Below are 27,090 nucleotides of genomic sequence, written 5' to 3'. Positions count from 1 at the left end.
TCCGGGCTCGAGCGCCATGGCGGCGGCGGCGGCGGCGGCGGCGGGGGCGGACGCCGAGCGGTGGATGGCGGAGGCGGTGCGCATGGTGAGGGCCCGGCGCGTGGGGTGCCGCTTGAGGAGGCGAGCCTGCACGACCCGGCACGCGACCCACGTCCCGGGCGCTCCGGTGTCGCCTTCCCTGCCTCCTGGGGGGCGACGGGGCCGTCCGCACGGTGGCATGGCGCGATGAGGGCGTTCGCAGCCGGGGGTCCGGCGTGCGGCCCGCAGAGGGAGGGGTGGTGACCGGGTCGGGCGTGCGGTCTCTAAGAGGCGGGGCCTGGGGGTCGGGCTGGGGGGGGGCGCGGCCTCTAGGGGAAGGTCTGCGGGGGCCGGGGCGGGGGGGGGGGAGGGGGGGAGGCGCACCCCCTAGGGAGGGTCTGGGTGGGGCCGGGGCGAGGCCCTAGGGGGAGGGTGTGGGTGTGGGTGGGGCCGGGGCGTGGCCCTAGGGGGAGGGTGTGGGTGGGGCCGGGGCGTGGCCCTAGGGGGAGGGTATGGGTGGGGCCGGGGCGAGGCCCTAGGGGGAGGGTCTGGGTGGGGTCCGGTGTGGCCCTAGGGGAGGGTCTGCGGGGGCCGGGGCGGGGGGGGGGGCGCATCCTCTAGGGAGGGTCTGGGTGGGGCCGGGGCGAGGCCCTAGGGGAGGGTCTGCGGAGGAGGGGGCTGGAGGGGGGGGGGCGCATCCCCTAGGAAGGGTCTGGGTGGGGCAGGGGCGAGGCCCTAGGGGGAGGGTGTGGGTAGGGCCGGGGCGTGGCCCTAGGGGAGGGTGTGGGTGGGGTCTGGGCGTGGCCCTAGGGGGAGGGTCTGGGTAGGGCCGGGGCGTGGCCCTAGGGGAGGGTGTGGGTGGGGCCATGGCGTGGCCCTAGGGGGAGGGTCTGGTTGGGTTCCGGTGTGGCTCTAGGGGAGGGTCTGTGTGGGGCCGGGGCTTGGCCCTAGGGGAGGGTGTGGGGTAGGACGGGACGTGGTCCTAGGGGAGGGTCTGGGTGGGATCATGTGGGGCGCAGCGTGGTCCTAGTGGAGGGTCTGGGTGGGGGCCGGGCGTGGCCCTAGGGCGGCCGGTTTGGCTGCCTTGTGAATGTCTGTTTGCTCATTCATTCGTTCACTCACTAATTCACGCATTCATTCACTCAACTATTCACTCTTTTGTTCATTCATATTCGTTCATTCATTCTTTCACCTATTCACTGTTTTCATTCATAAATTAACTCTCTGTCATGTCTTCACTCATTCTTTCGTTCCTTCCGACGTTCATCTCCTTGTCCTTTTATCCCCTTCCCTTGCTTTCTTCAAGACTAATGATGAAGGAGACTCTAATCAGACTTGGTTATCTAATCAGACAACCAACACGTGGCTCCCAGCAGCTCTCTAGGGCGTGCTTTTTAAGCAGAGATATGTACTGTATTCGCATATATACTGTGTATCTGTAGACATAGTACCTTAGTAATTCACATGTGAGGAGAAGGTGATACTTTTTAACATTGCAAACATTGATCTGTGTATCAAAATGTGGCAGGACTTTTAAATAATTTTTGCTTTCTTCCCTGGAAGATGGAGATGCCCTTCAGTTTTACATTTTTCTAATGCTGCTGTAAAAAAGGTTTTTTTTAATACATGTTTTTTTATTGTACCCTTTTTATCCATAGTGGCCTCAGGTCATCTATAATTAATTCCATAATTATTTACTCTTTCAAGCCATAAATGTTGATTGAGTGGACAGATTAGGACTTGGGGATTTAGGCTGAAATTGATCTCAGTGAATTCTTCTTATCTCTTATTGAGATAATCCCTCACAGCTAAATACTTTTCAATTTCTTATATAAGCCATACTGCGTGAGAACCTGTTTCTCTTGGTTATATAACATTCTCCTAAACTTGTTTGAAAGTGACCTGTGGTAAGAAACCATTTTATATTACAACCTAGCAAGCATATACATATAGTAGATACAAAAAGTTCATAAAACTGTATTTGACTTTTCTGTGTGTACTTTTAATATTTTTTATTTTATTCTACTTTTAAAAAATGCTGATCATGACCCATTAAATTTATTTTATGATCCATTCTTTGAACCAACTGTTCTAGTTTGCTAGCTTCCGGAATGCAATATACCAGAAACAGAATGACTTTTAAAAAGGGGAATTTAATGAGTTGCTAGTTTACAGTTCTAAGGCCAAGAAAATGTCCCAATTAAAACAAGTCTATAGAAATGTCCAATTTAAGGCATCTGGGGAAAGACACCTTGGGTCAAGAAGGCCGACCACGTTCAGCCTTTCTCTCTCAGCTGGGAGGGCACATGGCGAACATGGCAGTGTTGCTGGCTTTCTCGTGGCTCTACCAAAAAGGGACTCTCTCCAAAATGTTTCCTCTTTTAAAGGATTCCAGTAAGCAACTCCACCTTCAGTGGATGAAGACTCATCTCCATGGAAATCATCTAATGGAAAGTTACCACCCACAGTTTCGTGGGTCACATCTTCTTGGAAACCATCAAAATGCTCCCACCCGGCAATATTGAATGAGGATTAAAGGGCATGGCTTTTCTGGGGTCCGCCACAGACCCAGAGCGGCACAAGCTCCTTTTATGTAACTAAATTTGACAACATGGAGACATGGCAGTTTTCATGTGATATCACAGTCTCACTCCCTCTTCCCCAAGTCGTGTTAACAGCCCCGTGTTCAGGGCAGCACCTTGAATAGTGAGGGTGATAAGGCAGTAGCGGGGCAGGTGATGAGCTGCATTTGTATTCCTTTCTGGGTGAGAGGTCTGGAGAGAAGATAAAGCGTAAGCACTGGGAAGTCAGGTTTGTGGTCTCTTCAGGTTATTTTCAGTTCTTCAGGGGCTTGCCTCAAAGTGCTTCAGTGTGGAACTCACACAGGTGAGCATGCTGTGCTGTCCCTAGGGCGTCATAGTGGACAGCTCAGCTGACCGGGCAAGGACTTCTCCACTTCACTTTTGTGTCAGACTGTGTTTTCTCTCCATCCTTTTCTGCTCCAGGTCTTTATTTTCCTTCAGGTATCTTTTGGCCGTAATATCCTGTAAGTATTTCACCCACTGGCCTCTATGCTAGTCTCTGTCTAGGCTTCTGGACCAAACATGTACGTCCTTTGCTAGAGCATTGCCTTTTGGTGTGAGCTTGGGCAGGACACTCATCCTTCTAGGCCTTAGTCTCTGACTCTTGTAATGAGATGGTTGAACTCCAAATAATGTGTCTAAGCGTCCTCTGGCCTGGACAGTTGTGTCTCTTAATTGGATCCTACACAGTTGGGTATGTGATGACTTAGTTTACTTTCCACACAGGGTTACTTAGGCCCTTACTACACAACTGCCATTTTGGCCTTGGCTGGTACAAGTTTCCTCCAGGTCTAAACAAGGAGAAAAGCTGTCATAAATTTGTGCTTTGTTTAATTACGCACCCCTCCTCCCCAAAGAAACTTTAAATCTTAAATTAGTTCAGAGAATTGTAAAAGGAGTTTAAAATGTGATTTGTGCTTCTGAGAAGAAGCAGAGCTGGTGCCAAAACTGGGGGCAGGAAGGTTGTCTCTGATTAATCTGTACACTGTGGAGTTTGTAAGTCGAGCATCTGGAACTAGCTGTCCTAGTGATGCAGTTATGCACAGAGAGCCAACAATGGGACTGGTGTAGGGTGGGTGGATTGAGCCAGGAGTCTGGATCTGAAGGAGTGAGGCACTGGGCCTTGATGGGACCAGCCAGTGACACGGCCACGTCACACTTTCCTGGGTATCTTTCTTCATACTTAAAGGGTTTGCACTAGAAAATCTCCATCCTATTTTGTGGTTCTAACATAAAACATATGCATGAGTTATATAAAAAAAGACAATTCTTTAGAAAGCTTAAAATCCAATTATTTCAAATGTCATCTAAAGTTAGTGGGTTTATACAAAATCAAAATACAACCCAACCCATCTATTAGTACAGCAATTAACAAAGGCAACCTGGCATAATGTAATTAACAGTCACAAAATGTTCATATCATTCAACCGAGCAGTATGGTTCTGGGGCATTTATTTTAAAGAAATGATTTAGAAAGATAAAAACACTAATTGTCATTTCAGTGTAATACGTGACAGTGAAAACCAGGAAGTATTTCTAATTTCTGATAAAAGGGAAACAGTTGGTCAAATTGTGATGTGTTACTGTGTCAAATAATGTGCAGTGATTAAAATCCTTATGAATGCAAAGTACAAACTTTGTGTTACATTTCACAACCGCCTGTGATAACATGTGCTCAGAGGTCGGGGAGGCCTGTGTTCAAATAGGCCAGCATGTGACCTTCACACATTCTTGTAACCTGTGGCCACGTTGTCCTCATTCCCTCTAAAATGGAACTACACCATCGCATAGAGACATGCAGATTAAAGACATAGTGCCTAAAATGTATAGACTGTAATAGACTCAGTAAATAGAAGCTGTTATGTTAGCCAAATGGACCATGAGGAAGACATGGAAAACTAACAGGGAGGGCAGGCCACGGGTGGCTCAGCAAGCAGAGTCTCGCCTGCCATGCCAGAGACCTGGGTTTGATTCCTGGTGCCTGCCCATGTAAAAAAAAAATGGGCACAGGGAGGAACATTTATAAAATAATAAGAAAATATGTGTACTTTGATAATGAGAAAGTCAAAAGATATAAACAAGATGTTTCTAAAATAAATACAAATAGCCAACAATTAAGTGAGAAAATGTGCAACTTAAGTAATAATAAATGATGTTCAAATAAAAAATATATAATTTTTCATACATTAAATTGGCAAAGATTGAGAAAAGTAGTAGTGCTTATTGCTGGAAAAGATGGGTGGGGAGTTGGCTGATCAGGAGGAGCTTAAGTGGGGTAGTCCTTTTTGGAGGGCAGGTTGGCTGTGTCCATATAAACAGTCTTGAAACTCTGGGTGGTGCGATGATGGTTCAGCAGGTAGAATTCTCCTCTGCCATGCTGGAGACCTGGGTTCAATTCCCGGTGCCTGCCCCTTTGACCCAGTAATGCCCTTTAGGTTTTTTTTCCCCCCAGAATGAAAATATTTTAATATTTTATTTTTCTAAGTATATAAATATAAAATAGTCCTAAGAAATTCAAAGTATAAGTAAGATTTAACAAATTAAACAAAAATGGCTGAAAACCCCATTGCTTACTTTAACTTTGGCAGGATCTCTCCATGCAGCTCCTGTCCATATGAGAGCAGACATGCAGTTTTACGTATATACAGCTGTATATGCTCCTGTTTATAATAAAGACTGTTTTTCCTAGTCTTAAATATTTTTGTCTTATCTCCCTTCTTCCCCCTCCAGTATGGTAGCTGCTAGTCACATGTTACTATTTAAATTTAAATTAATTAGAATGAAATAAATAAAAATGCAGTTCCTAAGTTGCACCTGCCACGTTTCAAGTGCTTGGTCACCACGTATGTCAAAGGACATTTCCATCCCTGCAGAAAGTTCTGTAGGGATCACCTATAATTCCTCCAGCAGGTAGGAAAGTCTCTTTCCACATGCTTCCTCTGGGTAATATTTGACAGGTTTCTAGGTGAGAGTATAAATTCTGTTATATTTTGTTGTTGTTAGTGGATAAAGTTATTGTGGTGGTTTGAAGCCCTGTGGACCCCAGAAAAGTGTGTTCTTAAAGTTAATCCATTCCTGAGGGTGTGGACTCATTGTAAAAGGATCTTTGAGTGAGTAAGATCTTTTTTTTTTTTTTTGATATTTTTGTGGAGAAACCTTCACACATATACAGTCCGTCCACCGTTTACAATCTGTGGTTCACAATAATCGTCACGTAGTAGTGGATTCATTGTCCTACCATGATCATTTTTAGGACATTTGCATTACTCCAGAAAAAGAAATAAAAGTTCTTTTTTATTTTTATATATAAAAAAGTAAAATTTGGGCGGGCCGCGGTGGCTCAGCGGGCAAGAGTGCTTGCCTGCTATGCCGGAGGACCCCGGTTCGATTCCCGGCCCCAGCCCATGTAAAAAACAAACAAAACAAAACAAAATATAATAAAATAAGAAAAATGTTTAAAAAAAAAAAAAAAAGTAAAATTTATTATAAATAAAAGACATAAGATAACTTAAGATATGACCCACCTCGTTCAGAGGAGGCCTTAATCCTCTTACTGGAGGCTTTTATAAGATAATGATATTCAAACAGAGAGAGATAGGTACTGGAGCAAGATGCTGAAAGCAGCGAAAGAGGAGGGAGAGACCAGCCGATGCCACAGTGTACCTTGTTTATGTGTCAGAGTCCAGGGTCGCTGGCAGTTGGTCTTCAGGAAAAAGGTATCGTGTTGCTGATGCTTTGATTTGGACATTTCTACAGCCTCAGGACTAATTGTAAGCTTGTAAACAAATACATTTCCATTGTAAAAGCCAAAACATTTCATAGTATCTGCTTTCAGCAGCTTAGCAAACTAGAACGGTCATCAAACTCTGAATAAAGTTATCGACTTTATTCCTGTTTCATACCCCTGTGATTTTTCCTACAGTTTTCTTTGAGAGGGAAAACCTTAGATGAAGGTTGCATTCCCTTCTAAGGGTGGAGGCTTGAAAAGCTGTAGGCCCAGGAACAGCAGCTCCCTCAGCCTCAGCATTCCTCAGGCAGGGCCTCGGCCCCTTCAGTTGGCCCCACTGCTGCCCCAGGAGATGGGGTGGTCATGTTTAAGTCCTGCCCGGGCTCCCACCCACTGGTTGGCACTGCAGCTCTGTCAGGATGCCCCCTTCCCCCAGCCTATGTCCCCCCCTGCTACTCTCAACACCTTCCCCTCCTCCACTCAGTCTTCCTTTCATTTGCATTGTCCTGACCACTGTGTATTTGGGCTTTTTCCATCTGTGACTTGCCTAGACATAGCCTTTGCCCAGTTTTATTATGATGATTTTTAAATCACCTTGTAGGAGCTCTTTGTATAAATAAAAAAGGAAGCCAGCTGAATTATATATACTGGGGAACTATTTTAATTTTTTTTTTTAAGTTCAAATATGTGTATGCAGGTAGAGGAAAAAAAATCTGTTGCCTCAAAATAATAATAGTGATTGAATTTGGGGTATTCAGATTATGTGTGGTTTTATTTTTACATGTGGATTTTTCACAGCCTTGAGTATGAATTGGGTTTTAAAACTCAAGTTTTCAGCCTTGAATGTATCTTTGCTTTGTGATTAGCTAAAAAGAAAGATTGACCATACATATACACAGAGAAAAAATGTTGAAAATTTTCTAGAATACATCATTTGTAGGTTATTATAGTAGCATTTTCTTTGCACCCAGTATTAGTAAAAGAAAGCAACATGGACACTTATTCATGTGAGCAAATGTGGGGAGACTGAGTGTGCGTGTGCCCTCATGCTGGGGCTGGGGTGGCAGAGGTGGGTGAGACAGGTGAGCCATTCTCAGGGTGCTGGGTCTAGGTTCCTACCTTGCAGAGTTATTCTGGTGAATTGGTGCAGAAATGAAAGAGCTAATAAGGAACATGTCCAAGGACCAAAAGCAGAGAGCTGCAGGGCACAGTTAACAGAGCCTTGAGCAGGGAGGTGGCAGTCAGTCAGGTAGGGTGAATCATGCTGCTGTCTGCGTTGTAAGGGAAGAGAGGGATGTAGATTGTGGAAAGGAAAGGAGGGTTGAGCCATGCATGCTTAACTGTCAAGTGCAAAAGATGGAAGCACTTGGTTGTTGGGCTGGTAGGTGATTCAGCTGTCCATTGAGAACAAGGCTCTTAACTGGGTGTAAGAGATTGAATTATGTCCCCCACAAAAGGCAGGTTTGGGTCCTGACCCCTGGTCCTGCGGGTATGAACCCATTTGTAAATGGACTTCTGGAGGTGTTGTTAGTTAAGGTGTGCCCATACTGAACGAGGGTGGGACTTACTACCATATGGCTGAGATCTTTATAAGCAAAGGGAATTCTCCCCAGAGAAGCCCTGGGGAGTAGCCAGAAGCTGGATGGAACTCAATAGAATTTGAAAGAGAAAGGAGAAGAGGCCACCAGGTATGCCATGTGATGGAAAAGCTAAGGAACCCCAAATTGACAGCCAGCCAGAAGATAGCTACTCTAGGAGGAAGTAAACCTTCTAGTCTCTGATACCATGAGCCAATAAATTCCTACTGTAAAGCCAACCCATCAGATGGTCTTTGTTTTAGCAACCAGGAAACTAAAACACTGGGCTGGACGTTGGGGGTCTGCAGATGCTGAAACTAAATATAAAATATGATGTGCATGTGCCTTTTTCAAGGGAGAGAGTCCATAGCTTTCATCAGATTCTCAAAGGGGATTTGGGCTTTGAAAAGGTTAAGAACCATGACCTTAAAGAATGATGAAAAGTTTGGTTGGTTTGGATGGTTGGGGGGAAGGTTGAGCCAAGTTGTGTTATTGTTAGTTCATTCCTTTTATGTGGGGTCGTATTCTGTGTATGGAGGTACTCCAGTTTAACCTCTCATCTGCGAATGGACATCTGAGTGGTTCCCAGGTTCTGGCTGTTAGGAGCAAAGCTGCTGTGAATGCTCACTCAGGATTTTGCGTGTACGTAAGTCTCCATTTCTCCGGGTTAAATGCCCAGTGGTGCAGTTGCTGGGTCGTGTGGTAATTGCATGGTTAGTTTTTTAAGAATCTGCCAAACTCTTTCCCAGAGTAGCTTTCACATTTCACATTCCCCCAGCAATGTAGGAGAGACCTAGTTTCTCTGCATCCTCACCAGAGAGGATGTCCTGGCAGGGGTGGTGGTACCTCAGTGTAATTTTAATTTGCATTCCCTCATGGTGATTGAAGTTGAACATCTTTTCATGTGCTCATTGGCCATTGTGTAGCCTCTTCAATGAACTGTCTCTTCCTATCTTTTGCCCATTTTCTAAGAGAATTCTTTGTTTTTTACTGTTCAATTTTGAGATTTCTTTATAGTCTAGATATAAGTCCTTTGTCAGGTATATATTTGCAAATATTTTCTTCCAGGGTCTTTTTATCAAGTTTTTTCCCCCCCCCCGTGGACCATGCTTTTGTACGAAATCTAAAAACCTTACTTTGCTCTAGGTCACAAAGATTTTTCTCCTCTGTTTTTTGTTTTCTAAAAGATCTCTCCTTGTACACTCATACTCAAAACTGCAGTCCACCTTGAGTTACTTTTGTGTAAGGTGTGCACTTAAATCAACAGCCATCCTTTTGCTTGTGAATGTCCAGCTGATTTGTTGGACAGTCTCTACCTTGATTTCTTGAAGCAACGTCTAGTTTTTGTTTCTTTTTAAATATTCAGCTTTATGAAAAAGTGGACCCTAATTCTACCATCCAGATGTGACCTGCTAAATTTCCTTTAATATTAAAGTAGCAGATGTGCATTTTGCCTTGTCTCCGAGCATTGGACTCCTCAGTGGTGGCCTGGACTTTCCTCCTTCCAGGGACACCCATCCCAGGTCCCTTGGGTTTTAGTTCTCACAGGCTGGCCAGCAGCTCCCAGACCCTGCTCTCCAGCTCCAACCTTCTCTACACTGAGCTGCAGACTTGACGGGCCTCTGCTCAATGCCTCGTTAGCACCTCATGCTCACCTCAGGAAGGGGTTTGCAGTCTTCCCCTCTGAACCGCCTCTTGCAGATTCTCGTTTGATAAATGGTGTTGCCAACTGTATCAGTCAGGGTCCTCCAGAGAGACAGAGCCAATAGGATGCACCCAGGTAGGTGGGTTGTTCGATTAATTGAAGGAACTGGCTCACATGACCATGGGTGCTGCTGGTCTGAAAACCACAAGCAAGGCTGGAAACTCAGGCAGGATTTTTATACTGTGGTCTTGAGGCAGAATTTCCTCTTCTCTGGGAAACCTCAGCTTTGCTCTCAAAGCTTTCCACTAATTGGATGAGTCCCCTTATCACACATCATGGAGGAGAAAGTCCTTACGTCAAGTCAACTCTTTGTGGATACTAGTCCCACCTAGAAGATACCTCCACAGACACAGCTAGATTAGCATTGGTTAAATAGCTGGGTGCTGTGGCCTTACCAAGCTCAAGCTGGAAAGCTAGGGGTCATCCTCATATTAAGACCTTGGGGCTTAAGAAAAAACAAACATTCTGTCCTTCTCAGACTGTCCTCCGAGTAAGCAGATACAGTCTCCACAGAGACTGCTGCTCAGCCAGCAAGTTCTAACCTGGAATTCCCTCAGTGTCATCTCTGCATCTGTGCTGCCAGCACCCTGTCTAAGCCACTGTCCCCACGTCTTGACTGCGCAGGATCCTCCTGGCTGTTAATGCATTTTGTTGAAAGCCTAACTACACACCAGACCTGGATTGGGTCCTCACACTGCCGTCATCGGCATCACCAGCGTTGTAGGAGCCAAGGGTTCCTACAATAGAAAACCTGCGGACTTCATTGAGAGTGACTGGCTTCAGAGTGGCCTTGGCAGTAAACTGTGGAGACTGTATCTGCTTACTCGGAGGACAGTCTGAGAAGGACAGAATGTTTGTTTTTTCTTAAGCCCCAAGGTCTTTTTAGCTATCTCTTGTATGTAGGGAGTAATATACTGAAAAGCAGGCTTGGTCAGCAAAAGAGCTGTGAGAAAGGATATAAAATAAAGCAGCTGAAGCTCTTTGGGGCTGCAGTCATCTTGTCTGTCTTGTGTGTCTGTGTGTCTCATTTCGCAGGGTTGCTGAAAGATTGCAACAAGCGTGATCCTCACCTTTGAGGAGCAGGAGAGATGTTGTTCATCCAAACGGTTATTTCATTCTCTAACAAGTGCTTGGAGCAGAGGTGCAAGATCTGTGAGGATGATAGCCGTCTTCTGACTTCTGCCAGGGCCTAACTTAGAAATGGGAGAGACAGGCCAGCTTCCAGTTTGCCACTCCATATTTCTTCCACTGAGGCAGCACCAGCGAGAAGCAGATGCAGCCTGCTGCCTCTGGTAGCCAGCGCCCACGGTCCTGAGTACCAGAACTGCTGGGGGTCACCTGGCCCTGGGCAAGGACGGACTAACCTGCCTGAGACCAAGGGCACCTTTATAGGTGAAACAGCTGGCTTGCTACTCCCAGGCCTTTGGGGGCAAGGTGGCCATGAAAGGGGTCCTGAACTTATTTTCCTCATTTGTTTTTTTAATTGAGATCTGCTTTATATACAGTGAAATGTTCATTATCTTAAATGTACTGTTCAATCAATTTTGAATAATGCAGACATTGTGTAACCCACACCCTTGTCAAGATAGAGAACATTTGCATTGTGGCAGAGGTCCTTGTGCCCTTCCCCATCAAACTACATACCCCCTCACAAGTAGCCACTCTTCCAACTTCTGCCATTGTCATTTATTTTTGCACGACTTAATATTCACATGGAGGGACTCCCATAATGTGTACTTGTCTGCATTTGCCTCCTCTCACCGCCTGACGCCCATGAGCGCCATCTGTGTGCAGTAGTGACATTGCTCTGTCCATCTCGTTGTCAGGTGGCGTTCTGCCTGTGAACATGCCCTGGCTCATTCCACCACCCTTCGTCCGTGGGCACCTGAGCTGCTTCCAGTGGGGCCTTCAGGAATGACGCCGTTATGGCCCTTCCCTTCCCTTCCCTTCTTTATCGTTTTCTTTCTAACACTCGACAGCCATCAAGCAACAGCTCCCCTTTCTCCCATCCTTCAACCCCCTGGTAACCTCAAATCCACTCTCTTTCCCTACAGATTTGCTATTTCTAGGTATTTCCTTTATGCAGACTCATGATATTTGACCTTTTGTGTCTGGCTTATTTCACTCAGCATAATATTTTCAGGGTTCTCACATGTGTAGCATGTTTCAAAACTTCGTTCCTCCTCAATGCCGAATAATATTCCATTATATGTATATACCGTATTTTGTTTATGGACACTTGGGCTGTTTCTACCTTTTAACTCTTGTGAATGATGCTGCTGTGAACTCTGGTGCACAGTATCTATTTGAGTCTCTGTTTCCAATTCCTTTGGGTATAAACCTAGGAATGGAATTGCTGAGTCATATGGTAACTCTATTTAACTTTTTGAGGAACCACCAAATGTTTCCACAGTGACTACACCATTTTACATTCCCACCAACAATATGATGAGGGCTCCTATTTTTCCACATCCTCTCCAACACTTACTTTACATAAAAAAATAATAATGATAGCCATCCTAGTGGGTGTAAAATGGTATCTCATTGTGGCTTTGACTTAAACTTCCCTAATGACTAATGATATTGAGCATCTTTTCAGATGCTTATTAGCCATTTTTATATCCTTTTTGGAAAATTGTCTGTTAAAGTGTTTGGCCCATCTTTTAATTGGATTGTTTGCCTTATTATTGTTGAGTTATAATAATTCTTCTGGATATTGAGCCCTTATGAGATACATGATTTGCAACTATTTTCTCTGACATTCGCCTACAAGGCTTTTGTGGATACTTATTTTCTTTGCCTTGAATAAATATTTAGGGGAATAATTTGGTCAGGTTATATGTATGTTTAATTTTTAGAGAAACTTCCAAAATGTCTTCTAAAGTGCTAGAACCATTTTTACTTACAATGTTTCTAAACTTGTATTGTTTCATTTAAAGTAGTAATTGCTGGCAGTAGTTATATCTAGTCATCTTCTTTTTTGCTATTTGGGACTCAATAGGATCATTTCTAGAATTTTTAGAGGAACGAAAAACGGCAGCAAGCTTCTGCCTCCCTGCAGATGAACATACTGTCCCTGAGAAGGGGCACACAGAGTCTGGTAGCTTAAGAATAATAGTAAAGTCTTCTAGTCCCACCTGCTTCCCAACAGCAGAGAGCCAGGACCCAAGGCCAATGGGTGGAATTACCCTGTGCCTCCCTTACTGCGGGTGCAGCAAAACACCCAGGCTATGTAAGTGGTGACCCAGCCCAGCTGAGAAGGGGCAGGCCAGTTGGTCCTTTGTGCCAGTGCATACCCGGCTCTGCTCTCTGTGCTGCAGCCGTTTCTTCACTTGCACCCTTTGCGAGTGGTGAACATTGCGTCTTAGATTTTCTTCTTTATCTTTCAGGCCAAAGAAGCCCTGGAAAATATCGAAGTCCCTGTTGGCTGCCTCATGGTCTACAACAATGAAATTGTAGGAAAGGGAAGAAATGAAGTGAACCAGACGAAAAACGTATGTTGGTTGCATGGGTGGCATTTTTGTAGGTGTGCCATGGTGATGCTGGGTGGGCAGTGTGCCCAAGTGGGCAGTGGTGTGGGGCTGCAGAGCCCTTGGGTGGTCATGGTCACTGGGGGCTCGGCCTCTGTGGCATCTTTGGTTTTGAATGCCTGTTTTCTGAATGTAAAGTTGATGCTTGCTAATTTTTTAAAATTTGGAAAATTCAGGAAAATGTACTGATGAAGTAATCATCTTAGGGGAGGACTTCCTGTTTCAGAGCTTTACTTTAACCCTTGAGTGAAACTTCAGAATATCTTCTCTCTCCCCAAGAGGGGCTGCTTTTATCCTAGTGTCGGTGTGGAGAACAAGTCTATTTCACTTCAGCCCAGTCTAATATATGGAATTTCTACTTGATAAAACACATCACTTTAATTGGTAAAGCATTCTCTTAGTTCCTAATGTACTCCTCCCAGTAAATTAGAACATGACTCTCCATACATAACTTTGGAGGTCTAAAAGGGGAGTTACTTAGCTCCCAGACCACTGCCCGACATCTCCCTGACTGCCTCTCTGTAGCTGCACGTGGGATTATATTGCAGTAGCCTGGGGGATGTTTGTGGCCTTGTGGCCAGATTAGGAAGTTGAAGGTTCAAGGCAATGCTTTTTCTTCAACAGTGGTAAGTATACTTGGGAAGTATCTGTGTTGTATCGATTTCATGATTAACAGAAGCCACATGGACTTGGGGATTTTGGTGAGTCATTGAAGGAGCCAGAGAACACGTTGGCGTTGGGACCAGGGCTGCAGCAGCGTGGAAATCCATCCACCACCTTTGTCAAAACAAAGGAAAAGGAGATTTAGCAAAACGCATGCAAAGGAGGAGCTCAGGTTTACTAGGCAGGTACCATGAGGGCATCATCGTAGCTGTGAGATAAGCAATAAACATAATACTGCAGTTAGCTAACATATAGATGGTTGTTTGGGAGTGCAGTTCTGAAAGGTTTAAGCCATTTTGTCTTTTAAATAATTATCCTATCTTCCAGTGGACTTTCATGCTGAGTTATGATGTCTTTAACGTGAGAGCTTTGAGGGTGCTAACGACACCCGCCCTCACCCCTGACCAACAGGCTTCTCTGCACCTTTGTGCTAACCTGGATTTAATCTGGTCTCTGTGTCACATGGAAGGTCTCTCTATAAGCACAGGATGGAAAGACTTGACCTGAGTGAGACCTTTATTCTACTTTTAGCTCTGAAACCACCACCGCCGCCGCCACCTCATCCAGCTATGTATCATTAGTACACTCTAACTTAGCTTCTCTTTCTTCAGCTGTAGAAAGAGGGAATTGATTGAGATGATTCAGTTCAAAAATTGTTTATTGATAACTGTGGGAAGATTTGATTTGTTAATTCTAAATCTGATTTTTTTTTATTAAAAAGCTATCCTTTATTTAATTTTTACATGTATTTTAAGTAAAAACTAATACATTCTAATGGTCCAAAACTTGAAATATGGAAAGAAATCATAAAGCACACTTTTGTTTCCTAATCTCACACACCTTAATGTAATTTTCCTAAATAAATGTGTTCCAGATCAAACTTATTTTATATGCATTATGTATTACCATGCAAAAATACCTTTCATAATGGTTTTGAGCTTTTGTACTCAAGTTTGTAGCTATAATCATAACCATTATTCATACTTCACCCATTTAGTTAACTGGTTTCAGTGTCTGCCGTCTGATAATTAATCATGTGAACTTATCATTTTTGAATTCTTGATTTTGCTTTACCTCTTGGTTCACTATTAATATCAGGAAGTATTTTACTTGGGAATGGAAATCAAGTAATATTCTGGGAAGGGTAAAGAAATTATACATTTTCTATTACTCATGTAATTATAAAAAGCGGTATTCACATTTTTTAAAAACTTTTTATTAATTAAAAAAATTAACAAACAAAACATTAAGATATCATTCTATTCTACATATACAATCAGTAATTCTTAATATCATCATATAGTTGCTTATTCACCATTTCTTAGAACATTTGCATCATCTAAATCTGATTTTAAAAAAACTCCTGAGGGCAGGCTACAGTGGCTCAGTGGCAGAGTTCTTGCCTGGCATGCTGGAGACCTGGGTTCAATTCCTGGTGCCTGCCCATGGGAAAAAAAAAACTTCCTGAGTAGAGGAAACATTTTTTTAAGCTCTCTGTTTTGTTTTGGTATGCCGTCAGGTCAGGAACCCCTCCTGCCAGGTCCCTTCCAGCTCTGAGTTTATAATTCAGGGGTTCCCCATGTAGCTCCACCCAGTCAGCTTCCAGGCAGCCTGGACCTTTGGACTGCACTTGCCCCCATCTCCATTGCAGGGAATGAGTGCTTTCTGCTTGCCCACTGCTTTGGACTTGTTGAGGGCAGTTTTTTACCACACATGGAATTTATGTTAGCACTGTACCTGCCTAGCACATAGCATTCAGTGTCAGTTTGTTGATACAAGCTGCTGGCAAGACTGTTACAAATAATGATTGCATGTAATATCTGTGATGCACGTTTAGGAATTTGGGTAGGGGAAGGGAACCTGGCAAGGGACATGTTACAGGGTTGTGTGGCACCCTGCTACATGGAGTTCAGATTCTTTTATGAGGTGTATACACAGGGAACCCAGGCTCTGAGCAGCTGGGGAGCATACTCAGGACCACATAATTTGTGCTTTCATGGTCAGAATTCAAATTCAGGTGTGGTTGATTCCCAGTGCTGTGTGATTTCTTCTATCCTACCCTGCCTCCCGTGAGAGATCGGAGACCACAACCAAAGCTGTGCCTGTATAGGAAAAGCTCATCCCAAAGAAAAAGTAAATGATGACACTAGTAAACTGAATATAAACTTGTCTACATTGAGGCTGGGGAGAGCCTTGAAAGCGCATTTGAAACTAGTGTTCAGGCTTACGAAAATTTCATAGGTACTCAGAAATGACTAGCTTGTTTTTAAAGACTTATCTTCTCTATCGCATTTTAATTGAGAGAGTTTCCCCTGAGGCACTTGGCTAACGCGCATCCTGATTTGTGTGGTGTCTTTTGTTGGTGAGGTTATGGTGCCCGAACTGGAGAATCGTTGTCAACTGCCCAGACTGTCCTGAAACCTCTCTTCACAGAAATGTTGGCAGAAACAGTAGACGCCGTGGATTATCTTTCTGTTCAGTTCCTCTGTAAAGCAGTCATTCCACGCTGTCCCTCTCCCACAGGCGACCCGGCACGCGGAGATGGTGGCCATCGACCAAGCCCTGGAGTGGTGCCGCCGCCAGGGTCGGAGCCCAGCAGAGGTGTTCGCGTGCACGGTGCTGTACGTGACCGTGGAGCCGTGCATCATGTGCGCCGCCGCCCTCCGCCTCATCAGTATCCTCCCGGGCCGGGACCTGAGCCCCGGCGTGGGCGCAGTGGGTGGGGATGCGCGCCAGAAAGCCATGCTCGTGTGCCCCTTGCGCAAAGTAGCGAACTTACCTGTTTCTTTCTAGATCAATACCATATAGCCTTAAACAGATAAGCTAGAGAAAGAAAAGCTTAGAACTATACTTAAACTGCTGTGTGAGGATCAGGATAAATGAAATCAAAGTAGATTAAAAGCAATGTGCTTAGGAAAAGTTCTGAAAAAGGTGTACCTGACTTTTGCCTCTGGATAAGGGATGGCAGGTAATTTGAAATTTTTCCTTCTCTGTCAATGTTTTTATTTGATTGTTTTTGCCATGAACATATCCAATATGTAAATATTTTTAAGTCAAAAGTAAATAAGAAGAAAAAACATATGTAAGTTATTCGAAATCATCCTATTTGCTGCCCTTTGGATTGTACCTTGCAGAGCAATCAACAGGGGTACTGAGTGGACAAGGTGGTCTCTAAAGATCTTTTTAAAAAATGTATTTGACGATTCGAACATTGTGTCCTACTTTCATATTTTCCCATGTACTTGCTTTTCTAAATATATGAGTAGCTTAGTCACTGTAAAAATATCATAGAGATTTTTGGGAGTAGAATGTACAGTCTCTATAACATGGGAGTTATGCTCGACCTGAGCCATAAGTTCATTTATTTATTTTTTCTTTTATTTCTTTATTTGTTTATTGATTAATAATTTTATTTTTAAAATTTTTAGTGTGGTCTAACATATACAACATAACATTTCCTATTTTAGGCAATTTCAAGTACAGCGTTTTTTGTTTTTTTTTTCATTGAAGAGGTTGTAGGTTTACAGAAAAGTCATGCGCCAAATACAGAGTTCTCATATACCACTCTATTATTAACCTCTTGCATTAGTGTGGTACATCATTTATTTTTAAAGTTGGTTATGACTCCTGCAAGGTGATTGATCGAATCTCCCAGTGTACAGACTAGCAATCTGTGAAATTATCTCATCTTGAGAGATGAAATTATCTCAGTTTATCACTGGGAGAGCTAGAGATAGCACCAAATCTTCCACACTGCTTCAGTCTCAGCGCCAGAGGTGGGGCTCCATGCCTGGGTGTTGAGTGGATAGATAAATTCTTGCTGTCCTTTGTCCTGAGGGAAACCTAACCCCTGAGCTTTGGATTTAAGTTCTGGGTGCTAGTTGGACAGGAGTGAAGCCATAACCGCCATCTGCTTCCCAGCTTGGCTGTGGACTGAGGCTCTGCCTCTCTGACACCTCTTCTCAGCACTGCAAGCCCAAAAAGAGGCCCATGTGTTAAGTTGGACTCAGTTGTCAGTTGTCAGAGTGAGTTTCGTTAAAACCCAGCTTTGAGTGTGCTGAATTTTCACTGCGTGCATGGCCCTGTTTTAAACACTGCATGGGGGTCGATGTGAAGGCAGGGAGGCAGGTACTCTCAGCTATCCCCCTTTCACAGAGGGGGAGACTGAGGGACCGTGGAGGAAGTGGACCATTTTTCCCCGAGGCTGGCCTGTCATACAGCAGTTGAGGGAGTGATAAGATACTATAAAGTGGTGGGGTTCAGCGAACAACCAGGGCTGGTACCCTTGGGGAATGGCGAGGGCACCCCTCTGGGCGGCAGTGCCTGAAAAGCTGAAGACCCTGCAGTGTGGCTTCCACGCAGGGAGTGAAGTGCGCCCGGTTACCCATCCCCTGGGGCCTCGGGCGCCCTCCGGGCTTTTGTGGTGGACGTGTTTCTTCGTAGTCGCGCGATTTTCTCGTTGTCTCCACAGCTGGCTTTGGAGGGCGGTAGGGGCACAGCAGTTGTCAGGTGGGGTCTCAGCCCTGCTGGGGCCTCGCGCCCTCCTTTATAGCATGGGTCAGGTCAGAGCGTCCTGAAATGGGTCGGGGGAAGGGGAAAGCAGACGGCCATGGGTGGATGCCCCTCCCCTCCCCTCGCACCCACACAGCAGCTCAGCTTTAGTTTTTTTTTTAATTTGGGGACATAGATTATATTTTATTTAGGGGAAAAATCAGGGAATAACTACTATTTTTAAAAGGTGAAAATCTCTGGATGAGATTTCTGCTTCCTTTCAGATTCGAATCCTCTGATGATTTGGAAAAAGTAATTTAGGAGAAATCTGAACATTTAGCAACTGTGTACTCGGTTTTTGTTCTCTTTGCAAGTGTTGAATGTTACTGTCTCAAGGCTTGTGGCCTTTTTCTCGTTATGGCCACACTAGGACATGTAAGAGGACACACCCCTGAGCGTCCATCGAGAGGCTGACTCCTGCCCTGCTCTGCCCTTGCCCCCCACCCCAGCACAGCTCTTTCCTTGTGGCTCCTTAACTCTCCCCAGATGTCCCACTGGTCGTCTACGGCTGCCAGAATGAGCGATTCGGCGGGTGCGGCTCTGTGCTGGACATCGCCTCGGCCGACCTCCCCAACACTGGGAGCCCCTTCCAGGTGAAGTGCGCGCCAGCCTGGCCCTCTTGCTGTGGCCCTCTTCTCTGCCTGGGCAGGGAGTGGGGTGAGGCCCGTAGACACGGAGCACCCACGATGGAACTGCTGGAGCCTCTAGGCCTGGCGTGCACCTGCCGGTGCGGCTTTCCAGGCAGGCACTGAGCCCTGGCTGGGCAGGCTTCTGAGGGAGGGCCCAGCTTTCTGTGGTCACTCCTGACCACTCTCCACAACACCCTTGGCTAAACTGGGGCTCCCACCCAGCAAGGCCTGAGGGAGGTTGGCCTTTGTCAGTGGTGGGAGAAGTTGGTCTCAGTGTATACATGGTATTTGTGCATAAATCCAGTCGTTTGGCTGATTGCCACTCACTACTTGTGGTGTCTAGCAGTCAATCACTATATTTTCATGTATTTTTTTCCTGCCTTTTTAATGCTGAAATTTCCGCCAGACCCGAGAAACCCCATTACTTGGCTCTTCTCTTAGAAATTCCACTGTCCCTTTAATCTTGCCACCTCTCTCAAAGTTTTTGTGGTTCTGGCTCTGTGCATTAGGAATTTACATCTCTTACTTGCTTGGCTAAATTTTCTTCAGAGACGGGCCTTTGGATCCAGGCCAGTTTTCATATACTAGTTTGATCGTTTTTCTCTCCCAAATGTAAGGTTACTCTAAGAGTATTATGCTTTCAAAAGAAACCTTTAAAAAAGCATTTAACAGCTGCTGGACAGAGCGCCCGTTTACTGCACTCCAAGGACTCAGGTAATCTCAGTAGAATGTATAAGGACGGAATTTGGCTGAACCCCACTGAAAACAAGTTCCATAGAACTTTCTATTTTGAATTTTCCCAGTGGAACATTAGCTTTCCTACCAACTCCTGCACGTTTGGGAATGATGGCTTCTAACATGCATCAGAAATGAAGTTGTCATGGAGTGAAGAAGAGGAAATTAGTACAACTGCCTTTTATCATCAAAACCATCTAGCAAGTGATTTGATTTTTCTAATCACTTTGATTATTAGCTCAAATTTTACTTATGTGATTCCTTGATTTATGAGAAAATTGAAAGGATTTCTTAGTTTCTGGGCAGAACAGGGATGAGCCCCTCAGACCTCCCTGCCTGGAGCTGTCCTGCTGGAGCCAAAAAGAGGCTCATTGCAGTGTGTGCCTGGCGCAACATTGAGTGCCAACAGTGTACTCTGAAGCCAAATCTGTGTTTGAAACCAAATGATGGTTTTTGTAGTTTTCTGAGATTCTAAAGGCTTCGGGACGCTGTGTCTCCTTCCTTCATTTTGCTGGGTTGGGGCGGGGTGGGTTCGAGATACTGTTTTCTTATTGCAGAATTATAGATTCTTTTCATCCTCTATTATAAGTAGTAGCAAAGTAAGGAGACCTCCAGAACTCTTCCAAGAAGATGGTCATTAATTTATGGTACCTACTTTTCTAAAATTATTTAAATGGGAATGTGTTTTATTCTTCAACCCACAAATCTGTAGCTGTGATGAATGCCTGGAAACGTCATTTTGGTATTTTAGGCAGAGGGAGATGCCGCTTCCTTGTACTCCTGTGACTCAGTGCTTCTCACTCCTGACTGTGTCTAGAGTCACGTGGAGGATTGAGGGGTGGCGTGGGGTGCAGTGCCAGGCCTTCGCCCAGATAGTTTCATTCTACAGAGCTCTGAGCTGTTCCACTGTACCGCCAAAGCCAAGGTCACCAGACCTGGCCCTGCCCCCACCCCATACAAAGGAGGGCACTAGGTATGGGTGCTGGGGAGCCAGTCTGTGTGGAGGCCCCCTGGGAGAGGCTCCTGGTCAGGGCTGCGGCCCCAGTTAGCTCAGCCATCCTTCTGCAGCCAGGCATGGTGGGAAGGAGCCTGTGTGCCTATGAGGCTGCTGGGACAACTGTGAGGGCAGGTGCCATAGTCCTGGTGGCCAGGCCCTTGGGGTAGGTGGGGAGGGATGAAAGCTGCAGAGGGAAGGCTGGAGTCTGGCCGTTCCTCTCGGAGGAGCAGAGAAAGAAGGTCTTAGTTTAGAATGGGGAGGCTCATGCAGGCTCCTGGGCACTGCAGGGGCAGGAAGCAGACACCACCTCAGTGACCCCAAGCAGGCTCCAGCCCAGCACACCCCACCCTTCCCTCCTAGCACTGCTGCATGCCATCCAGACGCATCTTCCCAGGGAGCCCTTCCGGATCCCTCCGTGTGCTCAAGACGGGCCACGGCAGACTCCACAACTGCCCCCGACCCTCTCGGTGTCCAGATCCTAGGGGTGGGTCTGACCTGACCCCCCCCCCCCCCAATTCACCTCACTCACCTCATGGGCCCATCCCTCCTCGCCTCATCACCCCCATTCCCTCCTCCGCCTTGTCACCCCCATTCCCTCCTCTCCTCATCACCCCCATTCCCTCCTCCGCCTCGTCACCCCCATTCCCTCCTTGCCTCATCACCCCCATTCCCTCCTCCGCCTCGTCACCCCCATTCCCTCCTCGCCTCATCACCCCCATTCCCTCCTCGCCTCGTCACCCCCATTCCCTCCTCCCCTCATCATCCCCATTCCCTCCTCGCCTCATCACCCCCATTCCCTCCTCCCCTCATCTCCCCCATTCCCTCCTCCCCTCGTCACCTCATCCACTTCTCGCCTCATCACCCCTCATCAGTTGGTTTCCATATACACAGTTAGAGCTACTTTTTGCTCCCTGAAGTTCTCAGCCTTTTAAATAATTCTCTATTTTAAGCAAGTTCAACTTTCATTCTTGGCTGGTGTCCAAGTGGCCCATAGCTATGGTTTCAAGCCTGGCTCTACAGCACTGACCTTAGTGGGCAGCCAGTAAATAACAGCAAAGGAAAATATCAAGTGCGCCGTGAGCATACGCCATGACCGTGTTTTCAACAGCTGTCATCTCTACTCCTACTAGAGCCTCTTGGAGGCAGGTGCTGATGTCACCGGCAGCCACACCTGAGGGGCCTGAAGGCTGGAGGAGTGCCACTCTCAACACCAGCTGGGGCTTTCCAGCAGCCAATTGACAAGCCACACTCAGGGGATTGACTGGGTGGGAGGGTGGTGAGGCTTTCAGCCACTTCCTTCTTTACCCATGTTACCAGTGTCGCCAAAGTATAGTAATGTTACCTGAAATCCACTTACCTAATGCTCAGGTGTACGTGCTGTTGTGGGATGCAGCATGCATGTCTCAATTTCTCCTGTCTCCAGTGCATTCCTGGGTATCGGGCCGAGGAAGCCGTGGACATGTTAAAGGCCTTCTACAGACAAGAAAACCCCAACGGTCAGTCCCCACGCCACGCCATGCACCTCCCTTGGCACAACTCACTGTGGAAAGTGTGATGTAGACCTGCCTCTTCACTGAATCTCTTCCTTTTTTCTGTCTTTCTGCAGCACCAAAATCAAAAGTTCGGAGAAAGGACAGTCAGAAATCGTGAATTGTCCCTGTGGAAGACGAGTGCCCTTAGTTGATCTGGGCGAGGTTCTCGACGCTTCATCAGCTCCTATGTTTGTGTGGCTAGTCGGCAGTGAGAGGGGTCTCCTGTTGGCTCAGCTCAAGGAACAAACGAGCACTTTCTAAGTCTCACAATTTTAAACAACAATTTTTTTTTCTACAAGCTGAAAGAACATGGAATGGGGGGAGTTGAGGTTTAGGGTTTTAGAACTCAGCAGGCTGTGTGCTCCCTTCCTGCCCACGCTGTCTGCCAGCCTAGTGCAGGGCCAACTTCTCCGGAGGCATGCAGGCAGAGGGGGGCCTGTGTGACTGCGGCTGCCCACTGTGGATGTGCCCCAGTGGGGTCTTCCAGAATCCCAGGGCCTCAGGGCTGTGCCTTTATACCTATACACGTCCAGTGATTATTTGGACCTTAAAACAGCATTTTACTTTTATAAAGTGTTGCGAGAAAATGCACGCTTTTTTTTGGGGGGGGGGGGGGGGCGCATGGTCCAGGAATCAAACCCAGGTTTCCTACATGGAAGGCGAGTATTCTACCACTGAACCATGAGAAAATGCATGCTTTTAAAACAAGTATTTAAGTGTCATTTTAAATTGTAGCTTATTACCTAAGACTTTGAAGATGGCTAGTGTTTCAAATAAAAGCACAGATGGGACATTCCTTCTTTGTGATCGAGTAGGCTCCATTTGTCCACAGATTCTGCCCTGGGTTTACTCACATTCCTGCCCAGGAGACAGATGATGAATGTGATGAGTTGTGTGGCATGTCAGGGTGGAAAGGGAATGGGTGAAAGGGTGGGTGAGTTGTGATGGGCCTGTGTGCTGCATAGATGGCAGAATTTACTATGAAACAGAATGCAGTTCTCTTAATCCAGATAATTCCAAAGTTTAACCATGTGGATACCACCCTGAGTGCTGTCCCTGCAGGATGCCCAGATACCTCTCTTCAGGGACTCCAGGAAGGTGCCCCCTGCCCCGGTGCTGGACACAGCGCACGTCTGCCCAGCAGAGGGCACTGCTGCCACATGAGCCCAGATGGGCCCCAGTGCTAGAGCTGCCCCAGACCCAAGGCCACCCCAGACCCAGGTCCAGACCAGTTCCCAGACACAGACCTCAGACCCAGGGCTGATCCGGACCCAAACACCCAGCCCCAGACCCAGGGCCGCTGCAGACCCAACACAGACCCAGCTCCAGACCAGTTCCCAGACACAGACCCAAACACCCAGCCCCAGACCCAGGGCCAGACCTACACCCTCCACCCTGCACCTGGACTTGGACCACGTCCCAGGACCAGACCCCAGCTCCAGACCCAGGCCAGAGCTACTCTGGACCCTCAGCCCCAGTCCCAGGCCCGGGCCCAGGCCCACCTGAGGACCTGACCCATGCCAGACCTAGACCCAGTGCTGTCCTACCCCAGACCTCAGGCCCAGACCCAGACCACAGACCACAGACCCAAAACCGACCCGACTCAGACCCAGACGCAGGCCTAGGGCTGCTGCTGCATCAGGCTCAGACCTCAGACCTCGTCCCTTTCCAAGCCTCAGCCCCAGCCCCAGGGCCAGGCCGAGCTTAGACTACAGACCGAACAGCCAGAACAACCCAGACCCACTCCTACCCCTCCCCAGGCCTGGCCCACCTGCCTGGTGAGTTTCCTTCCTGGATTCATTTCCATGCCGCAAAGCCCTTGCATTTGTTGGTTCTGCTGTTTGAGCGATGTCTCTGACTTGTTTTTATGACATTACAGGCTGGGATGAAATTGTGGTGAGAGTGTTTTTCTATTGCTGAAAGTAGCTAAATCACATTTACATGCTTCAGAGGATTTATGATTGCTTGGTTTGTTGCATGTTTTTAATGGCTTCTGAGAAGTTTTATGGAGAAAATGCATGGTTTTGAATCTCTGGTAATATTGCATGTACCTTCTTTTCAGTGTCACCTGTTTTAAAAATTATCTTCTCATTAAATGTTGGTGCTGTGACAAGTTTCTTCCAGTCTTCAGTTGATCATAATTCTAGACGTCATTGATTTATTGTCTCCATGCCATTTTCTTGGGAATGATTTGTTGAGCAATCAAGCTGCAAGCTCTTCTCTGTAGAGGACCCCCAGCAGCACTGGCTAACCCACCTCCACACAGTGGGTTCTTGGTAAGGATTTGTTAAATAAAACTATTGATTGACATTTAGGGGAAAAATGGCTAACAATGTCTAAGATAAAAAGTCAAAGCCAAAAATAGGTATTTTAGCTCAGGGACAGTCACTGCTAAAACAATCAAGAAAATGATGGCACTATACACAGGGACAAGACCTAACAAGGGGCATGTGCCCTGGCCAGGCTGGGTATTGGAGAATGGACATGGGCTCCTGACTCCCAGGTGCGGTGCTGCATGCTGGTGTGGGGCCCTAGGCACAGTTTACTCCCTGGCCCTTCTTTTCGATGGTATGCTGCAGATGGGAGCCCAACCCCACTGGTGACACAGGGCCAGGGTAGGTGTCACAGACGTTTAGGTCCTGAATGCCCATGGCCATTTCAAGGCAGTGGCAAGGGGTCACAGATGTGTGATGAGGTTGCCAGGCTTCCTGACCTTTTAAAAATGTCTGAAAATACAGGGCCTCTCCATTCGAATGCTTGACTCCAGTCAATTGGTTCCCATAGTGCCTGGGAGACTAGCCAAAAGACACATTTTGTGGGTGAAGGAGCTCTGGAAGTTAAGGGGTGCTAAAAGGCTTCAGAATCACTGCTCTGTTTGGAGCAGTGAGGGAACCAGTTGCACCCAAGTTGGGGGGGTGTCCAGTGCTGGCTGGTCTTGATGGGGGCTCTGCAGGGAGGTGACAGCAAGTGACGCTTGGGCAGGCTCGGCACCACCCAGAAGCTGGGGATGTTACTGCCACACTTTGGGTTTACCTGGCCTACAACCTCTCTGCCTGGGCTGCATTAAGAATATTATGGAGAGAAAATAGGTAGCGCAGCACTCCAGTGGAGGCAAGAACTGTTCATTTTTCCTTTAAACTTTTTATTTGGAAATAATTTCAAACTTACAGAAAAGTTGCAAAAAAATGTGCAAGCACACTCATATACCATTTGCCCACTAAATGTGAATGTGAGTTGCTAACATCTTAGATCTTTAGCTTTATTATATGTGCACTCCCTCTCTTTCCCTTTTTTTCTTCTCTTTCTATGTGTGATTTTTTTTCTAGCCACTTGACAATAAGTTTCCTACATCATCTAAGAAGGCTCCCTACCCCCAGATTTCTCAGGGGCACTTCGCTTTCCTAGGAATAGGGGCATTCTTATGTTCCCGCAGAACAGCTATTGAGCTGAGTCGATTTCATACCAAACCAATACTGGAAGCTGCCCTTTGTCTTCCTGCCTTGTCAGTTGCCCCAGTGTGTCCTTGAGTGTGCCCCGCCCCCCGCCCCTGTTGGGCTAGTCTAGGGTACGCATGGCACTTTGTTGTCATATATCTTTAGCCTCTTTTAATCTGGAACATTTCTATAAACTTTGTCTTTTTTATCATTGACTTTTTTTTTTTAACATGGTCAGGCACCGGGACTTGAACCCAGGTCTCCAGCATGGCAGGTGAGAACACTGCCACTGAGCTACCATTGCCAGCCCATCATTGGCTTTTACAAATAATAATGAACCTTCCCCTTCCCTACAACCCCCACTTGTTGTTTAGTAGAATGCCCCTCATTTTGAATTTTGTTGATGTTTTCTCATGATTAGATTCAGGTTGTATGTCTAGGAGATGTGAAATTCTTCTCAGGGTCCCTCTCGGGGTGCCCCCTCCAGAGGCCACGGCTTCCCTCAGTCCCTCTTAGAGATGTTAATTTTGCTCATGTCTGGGTCAAGGTGTCTTCTGATTTCCTCACTGTATAGTTACTGCTTTGTTTTTTCTGCTTTGTAACCAATAAACAGACTGGGGGAGAGAAACTTACATTTTTAAAAGAAAAGGGAGGAAAATTAATGATACAAATTTTAAAACAACTGTCAAATTATTTGATTTTGTTCCTCCTCTTTCATTATGTCTGCCAAAATTTACAAAATTCTTTTGTTAATAAGAATATTTGAGACTGGTATGTTCTAATAAACATTTAAAGGAAGCTTCAGAAGTTAGTTCTTTTCCTTCTGATCTTAGCAAATGTATGTGTAATGATACGCATTTTAATTCTCTCCGCTAGGGAGGGCTTTGGAAATAGGGCTGCACCGTCTCTGGTCTGGCAGTGGCCTGTAGTGATCCCATAGGCTCTGGATCCCATAGGCTCTGGAACCCGTGGTAGGCTGTCAGCTGGCGATAAAATAGTAGGAGTTCTTATGGGTTTCCATGGAGACAGCTAGACTTAAAGTGTTTCAAACGCTCGTACTCTCAAATTGAGAGTCAGTGAAAAATAGCAGAAGCTGATCTTTCTTAAAAGAATTAATTTTTTCTCAGTAGGGCAGGTTCCTGGTTAACAATGCATGGTAAAGCTCTTCCTTCGTGGCCTCTGTGTCCCTGGTCTTGAGTGGCTGGGAGGGAGGCATCCGCCACGGGCCTCCCCACGCTGGGTGGAGGGATTGGCCTCAGAGCCCTAGTTCAGTGATGAGGACAGCTGCCAGCCGTTCTCGTACCTGGCGGATGATGAGTGTGCAGTGAGGAAAGGTGACGGGTGGCAGGAGGTTGGTGATAAAACTGTCGGTAGTCCTGCTGAAAGCTTGACTTTGTAGATTTTCACCTG

The 27,090-nt window shown here is 46.3% G+C and overlaps 1 protein-coding gene across 1 annotated transcript; it reads left to right on the top strand.

Moving 5' to 3' along the window:
* The first annotated feature begins 28 nt into the window (after positions 1–28).
* On the top strand, positions 29–24,359 carry ADAT2 (adenosine deaminase tRNA specific 2). The gene is made up of 6 exons (XM_077143356.1): positions 29–85; positions 12,999–13,103; positions 16,326–16,476; positions 18,840–18,946; positions 22,138–22,210; positions 22,321–24,359. The coding sequence occupies exons 1-6, from the start codon at positions 65–67 to the stop codon at positions 22,362–22,364; spliced, it is 501 nt and encodes a 166-aa protein (XP_076999471.1). The 5' UTR covers positions 29–64; the 3' UTR covers positions 22,365–24,359.
* The last annotated feature ends 2,731 nt before the right edge of the window (positions 24,360–27,090 follow it).

The sequence above is a fragment of the Tamandua tetradactyla genome, chromosome 25, assembly GCF_023851605.1.
Source record: "Tamandua tetradactyla isolate mTamTet1 chromosome 25, mTamTet1.pri, whole genome shotgun sequence".
Classification (NCBI taxonomy): domain Eukaryota; kingdom Metazoa; phylum Chordata; class Mammalia; order Pilosa; family Myrmecophagidae; genus Tamandua; species Tamandua tetradactyla.
This window is presented reverse-complemented; position numbering and strand designations above follow the sequence as displayed.

What these genes read in the sequence shown, in the direction of transcription:
- ADAT2 (XM_077143356.1), top strand. Translation starts at nt 65, where the DNA reads ATGGCGGAGGCGGTGCGCATG. An exon ending in CGCCGCCCTCCGCCTCATCA is followed by an intron (nt 16,477 to 18,839) that starts GTATCCTCCCGG and finishes AACTCTCCCCAG; the next exon opens with ATGTCCCACTGGTCGTCTAC. An exon ending in ACACTGGGAGCCCCTTCCAG is followed by an intron (nt 18,947 to 22,137) that starts GTGAAGTGCGCG and finishes TCCTGTCTCCAG; the next exon opens with TGCATTCCTGGGTATCGGGC.